The 12,735-nt window shown below is 51.0% G+C and overlaps 1 protein-coding gene and 2 non-coding genes across 5 annotated transcripts; all 3 read right to left on the bottom strand.

Moving 5' to 3' along the window:
* Window positions 1-1,348: 1,348 nt before the first annotated feature.
* Window positions 1,349-1,420, bottom strand: TRNAC-GCA (transfer RNA cysteine (anticodon GCA)). Its single transcript has one exon. It is a non-coding gene; the product is annotated as a tRNA-Cys (tRNA).
* Window positions 1,421-2,128: 708 nt separating this feature from the next.
* Window positions 2,129-2,200, bottom strand: TRNAC-GCA (transfer RNA cysteine (anticodon GCA)). Its single transcript has one exon. It is a non-coding gene; the product is annotated as a tRNA-Cys (tRNA).
* Window positions 2,201-2,666: 466 nt separating this feature from the next.
* On the bottom strand, window positions 2,667-9,478 carry ARL5C (ADP ribosylation factor like GTPase 5C). Of its 3 annotated transcripts, XM_066255474.1 has the most exons (7): window positions 9,332-9,357; window positions 8,529-8,589; window positions 7,931-8,182; window positions 7,271-7,418; window positions 5,809-5,892; window positions 5,148-5,299; window positions 2,667-3,448 (listed from the first exon to the last, which is right to left on the bottom strand). In XM_066255474.1, the coding sequence occupies exons 3-7, from the start codon at window positions 7,990-7,992 to the stop codon at window positions 3,400-3,402; spliced, it is 495 nt and encodes a 164-aa protein (XP_066111571.1). In that variant the 5' UTR covers window positions 7,993-8,182; window positions 8,529-8,589; window positions 9,332-9,357; the 3' UTR covers window positions 2,667-3,399. The 3 variants fall into 3 exon arrangements, with proteins under 3 accessions (XP_066111571.1, XP_066111572.1, XP_066111570.1); XM_066255475.1 differs by lacking the exon at window positions 7,931-8,182 and having other exon boundaries at window positions 9,332-9,478; XM_066255473.1 differs by lacking the exon at window positions 9,332-9,357 and having other exon boundaries at window positions 8,529-8,718.
* Window positions 9,479-12,735: the final 3,257 nt, after the last annotated feature.

The raw sequence follows: 12,735 nt of genomic DNA, 5'->3' as shown, positions 1-12,735 counted from the left end.
TTGGGGGTGGAGGGGTCTGGCTTGCCCTTTCTTTGAAATAGATCAAACCTCTCGTCACCCTTAGAAGGTAATCCAGACCACCTTTCTCTGGGGACCCCAGGCCTGCCCAGGGCCCGACACAATCTTCAAAGCCAGCCCCAGAGCAAGAAGGCAGTTCACCACCCCCACCCCAGCCACTACCGTATAACAGGCTCTGGGAATAGATTTTTTTTTTCCAGGACAGAATAAAAATATCCACAATTTAGGAGATTTAATCGACGGCAAGGCACGGAATCAGGTCAGGACTCAGAGGTGCCTCCTCCCGCCCCTGACCTACTTCGTGCCACAGCAAGGAGCTGGAGCGCTGGAAGGTGGGACAGTGAGCCCTAGCTTCTACGGGTTTGGGGTCTAGGAACTGTAAAATCTCGGAAAGGGTATGGACATTGAGTGCCTTTGAGGGGATTCCCCAGGAGGAGGGACCCGCGTGGGGACAGGAGAAAGAACAGTGTGGGGAAAAGAGCTAAAGATTCTCTATTCTTAGAATTCCAGTTCCTCCTTCTTCAGGACCCAGAGTCCCAGAAAACGACCTCCTCTAGCCCTAAGCCCTCTATTCCCTTACGATGGAACAAGGCAAGGCCAGTCTGTAAATTCTTGTCTAATTTAAATCCCGATTTTGTAGATTCAAATGGAATCCAATAGGCTGCCGCTTCCAGCTGCGGCTTCTTGCTGCCCTCTAGTGGTAAGATGACGACCTGCAACACGCGTGTTTTGCGGTTTGTCTCACTTTCCCTGACTTGCCCAGATGCTGTCCACCTACTCCGACTGTGACCCAGCTAGTCCACATCTCCTCTGCCCTACCTTCTGGGAGGTCAAGGTGAGAGGTCCCAGATGGGATTGCAGCTCCAGCCTGGATATCTTTGTACATTCCCCAGTTAGGAATGCCTCGCAGTCTGTTTTATAAGATCCTCTATAAGGGCTTAGCAACTTGGAAATAATTAGAAGCAAATGACGTGTAAGTTTTAATATATGTAAGCCTTTAGAACTTGAGCGTACATCCGAGTCACCTGGGGACTTATTTAAAAACAGATTTCTGAGCACCGCCCCCAAGGTTCTAATTCAGTAGCTCTGGGATGAGGCGGAGAGCCTGCATTACTAACACATTGCCAGGAGGCGGTGCTGGTCTCTGGGAACATATTTAAGAGCCACTGCTGTAGAATTCTCGTTACTTACATTCTCTTACCGCTTCTTGTCCGCCCAAAAGAGAGATAACGAAAGAAATATCAACAACAAATTGTGGAACAAAAAAGAAAACGCTTAAAGAAAATTATTACTCGAGATACCGAAGGTGGGTGTCTTAAAAGGACAAGGAAGGGGGCACCCGGATTTGAACCGGGGACCTCTTGATCTGCAGTCAAATGCTCTACCACTGAGCTATACCCCCACCTGCTGGCAACCTGGTCAACGAAAGGCCTAGTTAACACTGTTTCTACGCAGGCGTGGTGGGGAGCTCGCGAGCAGAATTCAAGGTTTATAACAGAGGTAAAAGATAAAAATCTCAAACGATTACACACTGAATGCAGGGTTTGTATTCTGAAGCACTGAGCTAAGGGTTTCTACTGATAGTGTAAGGAAAATGCAATATGGGGGGGTGTATCGGGCGGTAAGTCCCTCGAGATCTTTCGAGAGCCCTCACTTCGGAGAATTCCCTCTGGATCGGCGTCCCCTCTGCCCTGCAAGAGCCCCCCTTACAGCAGCTCAGCGCCCCTCTCTCCTTCCGCCACTGTCACGCAGGCTCCTCAGGACTTGCCTTCCCCAGCCCAAGCTCCGTCCTTAGAAACGGCCTCCCTCCCTGAGAGCGGCGGTCGGGTCCCTGACCAGGCGGACCCGGCAGCCCCCGCCTCCTCCCTGCCTCGGGGAGAGGGCCGTAAGCGCGGGCCTAAGGGCAGTCCACACGGGTCTACGGGAGGGCCCTCGGCCTCCCTCGCAACTCATTCCACTCAGACACGCACAAGCTGAGCGTGCGGGTCGGCAGGGAACCGTCTTCTCTCCTAAGTGCAAAAGAGGTTGGCAGAGGGTTCGAGGCTCTATTTTCCGTCACGGGTGAGGGGACTTAAAGAATTAAGAAGGCTTCAAAAGTAGTGGCTAGGAGAGGGGGCACCCGGATTTGAACCGGGGACCTCTTGATCTGCAGTCAAATGCTCTACCACTGAGCTATACCCCCTCCTTCAGTGACCTACCTCATTAGGTTACACTTCTGGGGAATAAGGAAATGGTATCAGTTTGTCTTCTTATCTGAGAATTGCTCCAGAATAATTTCATGGAAACAAACAAAAATTTTGAGTAGGGACAGCTAGAATTCCTGACTTCTTCCTCCACAATTACACCTCACTATATCTCTGTTCAGACTCCTGCCAAGATACCCTCTGCCTGACTTGGGAACAAGAGAGACCCACCAAGCCCGAGACCTTCCCAGGTCTTCTGGAGTAATAGCACCACTTCCTGTATGCAGGGCAGCCTGGGTTTCCATTGTCTCCAGTTCAACCTGGAGAGGACTCCTGAGCTTTTCCAACCCCTAAGGGCCCCTACTGAGCAGAAATAACAGGTGAGTACTTCAATGATATGTATTACATCTTTATAAAAACCTGAGCACAATGTAAGAATATATATATATATATATATATATATATATATATATATACACACACACACACACACACACACACAGACAAGATAAGCAGATGCTGTAGGAACCTGGGACATTGGGCATGAGTGGGCTTTATATTGGAAGGACACTGGCAGCGAAGGGCATGGTTCAAAAGTTCAGAAGCTGTGGTCAGAGCCAGCATCTCCGAGGGAGTGGGACGGCGAGGGAGAAATGGAACTCCCTACAGGCCAAGAACTGTCCCCGTCTGGGATGTCCTGTCCCATTCCCTCCATCCCCTTTCCCCTCCCAGCTTTTGGGTATGCCCTCCTTCCCGAGTCCACCCTCTTCACCTTTCTAGAATATCCTCTGGCCAAACATGGGCCAGAAAGCTGGGGTGGCAGTGAGGGCGTTGGGAGTGGGGTGCTAGGAAATAAAGGAGTCTCTTACTCTTCCCCCACTTTTCCTACAGAGAGGTGGAGCGCTGAGAGAAGGCAACTCCACTTCCTAATCCAGCCAGCAGCTTCCCTGGGGTCCATGGAGGACACCTGCTTCTGTGGAGTGAGGTGCAGCTTTTCCTGCTGCCTGTGTGCAGCAGTTCACGGTACACAGTCTAATTCCTCTGTGGGCAGCTGGGTGGGCAGAGGCGATCTTACTGGCCACAGCTGTCCCTGTCCCCACTGGAGAATCATAGAAAAGTAATAAATAGTCACTTGGGTTTTCCACCCATGTAGTCCATGCAAAACCCCAAAGTTTCCACTTGGCCTCAGACTGGGACATCAGTTGGCAGTGGCCCGAGATTGCATCCACTGGAGCCCAGCAAGTAACCTGCAGGAAGGGAGGAACAGCACATCCCATGAAGATAATGACTTTCAAGCCCCAGCCCCTGCACAATGCCAATGGTGGGGGCAACTGAAGTTATATCCAATCTTTCAGTCAACAAATATAAACAGACTGAGTACGTACTATGGGTCAGCCACTGTGCTAGGCGCTGCGGTTATTGGTGAAAAAAAAAAACAGATGTTCCCTCTGAGGCTTAAGTCCAGCAGAGAAGATGGATATGTTAATTAACATTAAACAAATGATCAAATACTTCCACAACTACATACTGTAATAAAGATTAGGAAGGATGTGCACAGAGACTTCTGGATGTCTGGGAGCCAGGGGAGTGCTTCTCGAAGGAAGGGGTCTGGAGACCTATCTTAGCAATGTCTTTGGGCAAATCTCTAATGTCCCCTTGCACCCACTCCATCACAAGAGGCACTGCTAGGGTGACTTCAAAGGCCTGGAAAGAGACCCCATAGTTCTCCCATTAGACTGTTAGCAATGGCAGAGCAAGGGGCAAGGGGCAGGGGAGTCTTGGACATGTCTGTGTCGCCTGGTACAGGGCCTGGCACAGGAGGGTGCATAGGAAATGGGGGTTGAATTGAACTGACTGTGGGTTGGGGGAGAGGGGGTAGCAAGATATCACCAGAAATGTGTGGTTCCTTGGGCTGACCTGCCTAAAGCCTCCCCTTCTTCAACCAGCCATCTAGGTCCTCAGCCTGCTGGGATTGCGCTTGAGAAGGAAGAGGAAAGGGAACGCGTACAAGGCTCTGCATATGACCGTGACCGAGCTCCTTCACATCCTTCAGGTGTTTGCTCAGCAGCCCCTCCCTGGATAGCTTATCTACAACTGCAACATTCCCCCCATGTACTTCCAATCTCCTTTCCTACCTGAGCACTTAGCACTTTTTTTGAGAGAGAGAGAAAAGCATCAACTCACCCTTGTGCACCCAACTGATTGCTTCTCCTATGTGCCCTGAGGGGAGTTGGGGTCCACCCTCCAGTGGAGCCAGCAACCCCTGCGCTCCAGGACAACAACACTGTATCCATTGCACCACCAGCAGGGTGCACTTAGCACTTTTTAACTTACTGTATCTATCCCCACTGGAAAGTAAGTTCCATGCGGGCAGGTAGTTTTCTGTTTTATTCACTGCTGTTTCTCCAGTGCCTAGAACAGTGCCTGGCACAAATAGGTGCTTAATAAATATTGAATGAATGGTATCATTTACTCTCTCCAAAAACTCTGGAAGGGAGTTAGGTATAATCACCCTCCTCTTTACAGATCAGGAAACTCAAGGTCCGAAAGAGTCAGACCTTGAGTCTTCCCGTGGCTATCTTCTCTTCATTCAGGTCTCAGCTCAAAGACATCTCCTGGTAGAGGCTGTCCCTGACCGCCAGAGCTAAACCAGACCCATCCCACCCCTCTGTCACTGTGATCCAATTTCAGTTTCTTCACAGCACTTATCAGTACCTAAAATGTGTGTGTTTAGGTGGACTGTCACCTCTCTCCCCACTAGAAGCCCCTTAAGAGCAGGGATTGATTGTCTTGCTCAACGCCTACCCACAGCATCTCAACTGTGGGAAGGTACTCAACTGACTTCACCAACGGGGAACCAGGTTCTGACAGGAGAGGCAGGAGAATGTTCTGACGGTCATTCACTGGTTTGGCGGCCCTGGAGGTCCAGGTGAGGCAGCCACTAACCCTTCCCCGGTGAGGGCACAGCAGGCCTGTATGTGCCACGAATGGTCTTTGATGGCATTCAGGGTGAGGAACTGGGAGATCTCCACAGTGGTCATGGAGTCCTTCAGATCCTGCTTGTTGGCAAAGATCAGGACGGAAGCATCTCGCAGAGCCTGTGGACAGAGGAGCCCAGCTCCAGTCAGCCTGCCAGCACCCAACCTCCCTTCCTAGTGCCCCATGAGTGCCCCTGGCTCCCCAGCTGTCCTGGCTAGAGAGGCCCATGCCCAAGTGGGGTGGGGATGGAGGCCCTGTCCCAACATAGCAACCCCAGTAAATGACCCCGACAGCTCGTAGAATGCCTCCAAACCAGCTTGTATAATCCTTACGACTATTCCATGACAGGAATCCAATGATGCTCCCCAGTTTATAGTTGGGAAAACAGGATTAGAGAGGCAAAGTGACTTGTCTGGGATCCCACAGTGAGTGGGAAGTGGTGTTAGGACCTGAACCAGCACCTTTGGCTTCTGTGCCCTTCACCTGAGATAAACTAGCCCTGACCAAGCTGCTGAGCTAGAGGCTCCAGAGACTGGATCATCAGGAATGAAGCTCAGAGAGGGTAAGTGAGTAAGCTGAGGTCACACAGGCAGTACACCGGGCCCTCCCCTAACCGCAGGGGGCTTACCTCGTGGGCCAGCATCTTGTACAGCTCCTCCCGAGTGGTCAGCAGTCGATCCCGGTCCGTGCTGTCAATCACAAGGATGATGAACTGGCCAACAGAGGGGGACCATGAACGGTGGGTGGTCTTTCTCTTTGGTGAAGGTGCCTCTTGCCCAAATGTGCTCCCCACTGGCCTCTACACTACCCTGATGTGAGTCCGACAGAAAACAAACTGTCCAGTCTCAAGATGTCACCTCGCCTGACCTGTGGTGGCGCATTGGATAAAGCGTCGACCTGGAAATGCTGAGGTTGCCGGTTTGAAATCCTGGGCTTGCCTGGTCAAGGCACATATGGGAGTTGATGCTTCCAGCTCCTCCCCCCTTCTCTTTCTCTGTCTCTCTCTCTCTCTCCCTCTCCCTCTCCTCTCTAAAAAAAATGAATAAATAAAAAATTAAAAAGAAAAAAGATGTCACCTCATTTCTTGTTTTAAAATTTTATTATTTAAATTTTTTTCACCCTAGTCTCATTTTAATTCCCCTTTCCAACCAGACATAGGGGGTACACAGCACAACCTCAGATTTCATGCCAGAGGCTATGCTAAACCCTGGGCATTGCTGACTCATTTAGGCCTCACCACAGCCCTTTGGAACTGAAACTCCAGTTGACCCTTAAACAATGCAAGGGATAGGGGCACCAACTCCCACATGATTGTAAATCCACAGGTAACTTTTGCTCCAAAAGTTTGTCCCAAAACTTCAGTTTGTCCTCAGTACCCACGGGGGACTTGTCCAGGTCCCCCACGGATACCAAAATCCATGGATACTCAAGTCCCTTAATAAAAAATAGCATAGAACAATGCATACAGTTGGCCCTCCCCATTCTCAGACTCTCAACCATGGATCGAAAATACTGTTTTTGATCCATGATTGGTTGAATCCACCGATGCAAATCCCAGGAATACAGAGGGCCAAACATATATATTGAAAAAATCCACATATATGTGGTCCTGGGCAGTTCAAACCCATGTTATTCAAGGGCCACTCTTACATATTATCCCCATTTACAAATGAGCAAACAGGTTCAGCGAGGTGATATATCTTGCCCTCAGACACACAACTGGTGAGTGGCAGTGCTGGAATTTGAACTCACCTGTCTTATTCCAGGAATGAAATCATTGAATTCTACTGCTTCCAGAGAGAATAAGTAAGGCCGCCAGAGACAAAGGGTCTACCCCATCCAATCCATCAAACAGAAACTGCCAGCAAGCAGACTAAGCTGCTGGGAAATAGTCAAAAACTGTAACAGGCACTGTGCTGTTGTATAAGTACTTGACACACATGCACCAGCTATTGTTTCATTATTTAATTTTCACAACTCAGGGAAGTCGCTATTATGATCTCCACCACACACAAGGGGGAACCAAGGCTCACAAAGGTTAAGTAGCTGACTCACATCACACAGACCCTCCAGCCCCGGTGCCCACTCACCTCGGCGTTGGAGTAGTATGTGTTCCAGGTGGAGCGCAGAGCCTCCTGCCCCCCTATGTCCCACATGAGGAAGTGGGTCTTTCGCAGAACGATCTCCTCCACATTGCTACCGATGGTGGGACACGTGTGGACCACCTCGTTCATCAAGCTGGGGAGATAGGAGAGGGTACCAAGAGCTCAGCCCAGCCCGCTCCCAGCTCTGGCCTCACCCCTCTGCACCCAAGTCAAGCTGAATCTAATTCAGAACAAATCAGCTCTGGCTGACCGAGCCTCTGCCCAGTGCAGGAGAATGCAGACAGGAATGAGACCAGTGCCGCCCTGGGCTTGGACCTCAGAGAGGAGAGACTTCAAAGGGAAGTCTCTCCAACTTTCGTCTGCACGTGAATCACCTAGGAGTCTTGTTAAAATGCAGATTCAGATCCAGTGGGCCTAGGCTGGGCCCAGAGTTTTGCTCTTCTAACAAGCTTCCAGATGATGCCAAAGCTGCTAGTCTGTGGACCACACTTCCAATCGCGAGGAATTAGAAAAACGAGCTAGTGAGGGCCATCAAAGTTGTTCTGTTTATAGTGACATAGAAAACACACAGCCTTTTTTTATATGTAAGGAATTCCTCTGGAGGGTCTGGAAAGTAAAACTGGGAGAGGTGACAGAGAAACTTACTTTTTCACTGTACATTCTTGTCTTGTTTGGATTTTTCTTTTCTTCGAATTTTTAAGAACCATTTACATATGTCCTTTTTTCAGGGGAAAATTTGTCCTAAGTAAATACTCTGGAGGCTCCAGAACGCGAGAGATGTCACCGAGGGAGTGAATTCCGGGAAAACTCCGATGGGTAATTAATTACTCAGCACACGTGCCAGACTCTGCCAGACCAGGAGCTAGGGAGCCCAGCGGACCCAGAGCGGGCCCTCCCCTTTGGGTTTGCAGAGGTGGGAAAAAGACGTAAAGGTGGAATGCAGGAGTTAAAAAGGATGTCCTGTCGATAGCGGGGAGCGAAGAGCAGGGAAGTGGGCAGAACCTGCTTGCCCACCAGAGTCAAGCCTGCAGCCGAGTTTGGCAGGAGCCTTGGACAGATGGCGGAGCGCAGTAGGGTTGCCCATACCAAGCAGTATTTGAATGCCAGGGCGAAAGACCACTATAGCAGGAAGGTCCTACTAGTGTTCCCCACATCACTTAAGGGCTCCGGTGATTGGTCCAAATGTTTGTCATTCTGGTGGGAAAGCACAAACCCCCGCCCCTCACTCCCGGGAGTCACTTACAACTGGTAGAGAATGGTGGACTTTCCTGCATTGTCCAGTCCCACGATGATAACCTTGTGCTCTGGAGGCATGCGGGGGGAAGGGCAGGGTCAGGGCCAGGGCCAGGGCCAAACGAGATGACCGAGGGATTGTGTGACTCACTAAGCCCCAGGAAGGAGGCAAGTAGTCCCAACAGGCTGGGGGACTTTTCCCATGGTACCAATTCCGATAAAAAATAAAAGAAAAGAAGAAAGAAAGAAAGAGAGAGAGAGAGAGAGAGAGAGAGAGAGAGAAAGAAAGAAAGAAAGAAAGAAAGAAAGAAAGAAAGAAAGAAAGAAAGAAAGAAAGAAAGAAAGAAAGAAAGAAAGAAAGAAAGAAAGAAAGAAAGAAAAAGCAAAGCAAAGCAACTTTGCCACCGGGCCCGGACACCCGCGCCACTCCGGGACAGTGAAAATGAGAGCTAAGCCCCACCTCCCTCGCTCCACATTTCCAGAAAAGTGAGTGTCGGAAGGGTCCGGGGAGCTCTGGGCTTGCCAAGAGAAAGGGTCTGGGGAAAGAGCGGAGCGTGAAGTCACAGTCGCAGGAAACCGGCGGCGGCGTTTGCCCGGAGGAAAGAGGCTCGCCCAGCCCCGCGCCCTGGGGCGACCCGCTAGGAGCGGGAGGGGAAGGGGCAGGGGAGACTGAGTAGCCGGCAAGGAGCGACCACGCAGGACCCTCCCAGTCCGAGGTTCTCCAACGCATCCTCCTCGACAACCCCAATCCGGGAAGCCCCAGGTGGGAGCCGGATCAAAGCAGCCGGGTTGGGTGCCCTGTGCGCCCCTTACCCTGTTTCCCAAAGTTGCTCATCAACTTGGCGATCAGTTGTCCCATGGCGCGTTCCGGGCTAGGCAGGAACAGGACCCGTTGGCTTTTGGGGTCGGGGTCTAGCCTGGAGCCCCACCCCCCGGGGGAGGCCGGGCGGGGTCTGTGAGGTCACGAAGCCTCTGTCTCCTGCCCCGCCTGGGGATTCCCTTGGACGCTGACCCCTCACCAGCGCTTAGGGACATCGTGGTTACAACAAACTGTCCAGAGCCCTAGAGATACAAGGAAAATGGGGTCTGGACTCCACATCTACTCCCTTGCCCTGAGAAAACTCCAGAGCTCTCTGGGTGGACTGCTTCCCACTGCAAATCCAGGAGACTCAGCACTCTGTTCCACAACCAGATCCCAGCTCTCCCTTCTCCAAGTGCCATGTCTGGGACATGAGACTAGAGCAGAACCCTTGGCCATCCACCCTCCTCACCTACCAGCTATGTGGGGGAGGCAGGGCTCACTGATCCTCTCTCTCTGAGCTGGGAGGATTGTCTGACCCTCAATAGATCTCTGGTTGTTCATTTGTGTGGGTCTTGTAGGCCCTCTCAAAGTGAGTTCTCTTGGGGAAGGGCAGGGTCTCCTTCCTTTTGCAGGTCCCTTGGTAATAGGCAACTTCTAGGAATAAATCCATGCTCCTTCTATGTTTTACTGACAAAACCAGCTGCTCAGGCACAGCTCCCTGATCCCAGAGGGTAGGCATCTGAAGACAGTGATGGAGCAAAATAAAGATTTCTCAGCCAGAGATCCTACAGAGGGATCCCAGATTCTAAGACCCAGCAAAGGAGAACCTGGACCAAGAAAGCCAGGCTGGAGGAGGAACAGAAAGGGGGAGCCACGGTTTGTTTGTGAATTTCCTTCTTTGCTTAAACTGGGAAAAAAAAACAGAAAACAAAAAGAGAAGTGGGGAAAGCAAACCAACCTCAGCCGCAGTAGTTAGGAGAAACCAGTCATCACACAAGAGAATTGGCCCTTCCACTGCTCTCCTACTGGCCATTAGTGCACTCTCCACTGAGGAGAGTTAGAACAACCCTCTAACTGGACTCCTTGCCTCTGTCTCCCCTTTACCAGGGCATCCTCCTCACAGTCCTATTAACCTTGAGTCTGTTACTCCGCAGCTCATAAATCTTCAGGGGTTGCCGTGCCACTGGATCGGTCTCCTCACCTGAAATTCAAGAGCCTCAGTGAACAGCCCCCGTCTGCCCTTGCAGCTTCTCTCCCATGTCTGCCTCCACTGGTCCGTACTCACATATGCACAGCTCTTTCCAACTGTGCTTTTGCTTCTGAATGCCTTTCCCCTTCTCAGAAAAAAGGATTCCTGAGACCTGTTAGCTGCCTGCCTTAAAAGCCACTTACTTCCCAAGACCTGGCCTGGTCCTCCAGCCAAATGGGGCTTCACACTGAGGTTGCAGATTGGCATGCCCGTTCCTTCCCATCACCTGTGCGTCTCGGGAGGGTGGGATTCGCGTCTTGCTCACCCATGTACTCCCCCACTTCTCACCTGGTCCAGTGCCTGGCACACAGTAGGAATGTGTTATTATTGGATTGAAGTACAGTGAGTTAAGATACAGCCTGAGAAATGGTGTTTGATGAAGCCTTGGGGGGGGGTGTATAAATACAAGTTGAGGAGAATTGAGGAAGGCTGGGAAGTTTGTAAAGAGAAGAGAGCAAACAGCTCATTAAATACAGAATTTTCATCTCACCCAGCTTCGTAGCAGAATTAGAAAGAATTGGCTAGCAGAGCCCATCTGGCTGATTCCATTCCAGCCCTAGGAAAGAAGGAGCTGGGGCTGCAGCTAGGTGCAGTGGGGGCCTGGGGGGGGCACAGAAGGGCGCTGAGGGAAGCAGCAATGTGTTAAGCATTTCTGCCATCTGTTTCCTGGGTGTGTGGGGGGGAACCTCTTAGTGCACCCTGCCCCCTCCTCCAGCGCCACCAGCTGCAGAATTGAAAGTGACATTCTGCTAGCTGGAGCATATTCAGAAAACAGACAAGAGCTGCCTTTTCTGTGAGGCCCAGAGCCTGGATCTTAGGGGCATTTCATTCATTTTTCATTCATTTGACAACTATGAATCAGGAGTTAGGAAACATGCCAAATAGACAAAATAGACCCAGTCTGGGTCTTACGGAGTTTACCGTCTGGTGGGGAGACAAATACACACACCAAACAAAAACAGACAGACAACAACAAAACCCTGAGAGGCAATAAGTAGGTGAGAAGGCTTTAGAAGGGAGCCATGGCACACTTCTCTGAGGGGGTGATCACTGGAACTAAGACAAGGTTTTTCTCTAGGGTACTGGACTGAAACATCTCCTCACTTCTGGGCCGTGGTGGCCCCAGCTCAGCTCATTTTATTTTCAATTGGTGAAAATCTGCAGCCACACCTAGGACTGAGGCTCACTCGGGCAGAACCTACTGCAAAGAGAGAGCAGCTAGTCAGGTAGGGGGTCCCTAGTGCCCCAGCTCCTGAGCCTCTGAGCAGGTGGCTGTGGTAGTAGAACCAGCCTCTCTGGGCCTAGTCCCATCTGACTTCATGGTTGTTGACATCCTCACATGTTGACAACCACCGCTGTGTTAACTGTGTGTCGGTTGAGAGCTTGTGGTTACCAAGAGACGATAATCTCTCCTCTTGTCTCAGTATCTCCAAGCCTTCTAAGACATTCTCCTGCTTGTAAGTTCTGAGCTAATGCAATTTCAGGCCAAAGGCACAAGGGCGGAGACAGAACACAGTCACACACTTGCTTCCTCTGCCCCAAACCCCCTCCCCTCACAGAAGCTGGGGCAGGGAAATTAGCCCTAGACTTGGGAGTCATGGACACCACAGAATTTGAAATCCAAAGATCTGAGTCCAACTTCTTGCTCCATGGCCGTGTAACTGTGGACGAGTTGCTGAATTTCTCTGTAGACTGGAGTTGATAACCCCTCCCCTTGATTCAAAATACCAAGCTCCACACAAGATGGAGAGACCATGCACCCAGCTGTCTACTCTTCCCCTTTGGGGTGTCCTCCCACAGCACTGTAAACCCACCTTGTCCAAAGCTAGACGTCATTTCCGCCTCTAACCTGCTTTCTCTCTGTGACCTGCCGCCAGCCCAGATACCTCCCTCTCACTGGCCACTCCAATTGCTCTCCAAGAGCTCTCCATTCTGCTAGATGTCTCTGGAGGCATTACTGTACCTCCTTTCTCATTCCACTGCTGAGACCCAATGCAGGCCCTTCTCATTCTCACCTAGAGTACTGCAGGTTTCTGGCCTAGATCCTCCCATCTGTGCTCCGAACTGTGACCAAGGCAAGCTTGTCACTGCTGCTTACGATCCTTCAATCTCTGAACACCAGCTTCAGAACCAAGCCCAAACTCTAACATGCCTCAGGCCCACTGC

The sequence above is a fragment of the Saccopteryx bilineata genome, chromosome 2, assembly GCF_036850765.1.
Source record: "Saccopteryx bilineata isolate mSacBil1 chromosome 2, mSacBil1_pri_phased_curated, whole genome shotgun sequence".
In the NCBI taxonomy this organism is placed as follows: domain Eukaryota; kingdom Metazoa; phylum Chordata; class Mammalia; order Chiroptera; family Emballonuridae; genus Saccopteryx; species Saccopteryx bilineata.
This window is presented reverse-complemented; position numbering and strand designations above follow the sequence as displayed.

Bases quoted from the DNA above. Each gene is read 5' to 3' on its own strand.
- ARL5C (XM_066255475.1), bottom strand. From the start codon at position 9,377: ATGGGACAACTGATCGCCAAGTTGATGAGCAACTTTGGGAAACAGG. The intron at 7,419-8,528 runs GTAAGTGACTCC...CTATCTCCCCAG, and splicing joins TCCACCATTCTCTACCAGTT to CTTGATGAACGAGGTGGTCC. The intron at 5,300-5,808 runs GTAAGCCCCCTG...CTCTGTCCACAG, and splicing joins ACAAGATGCTGGCCCACGAG to GCTCTGCGAGATGCTTCCGT.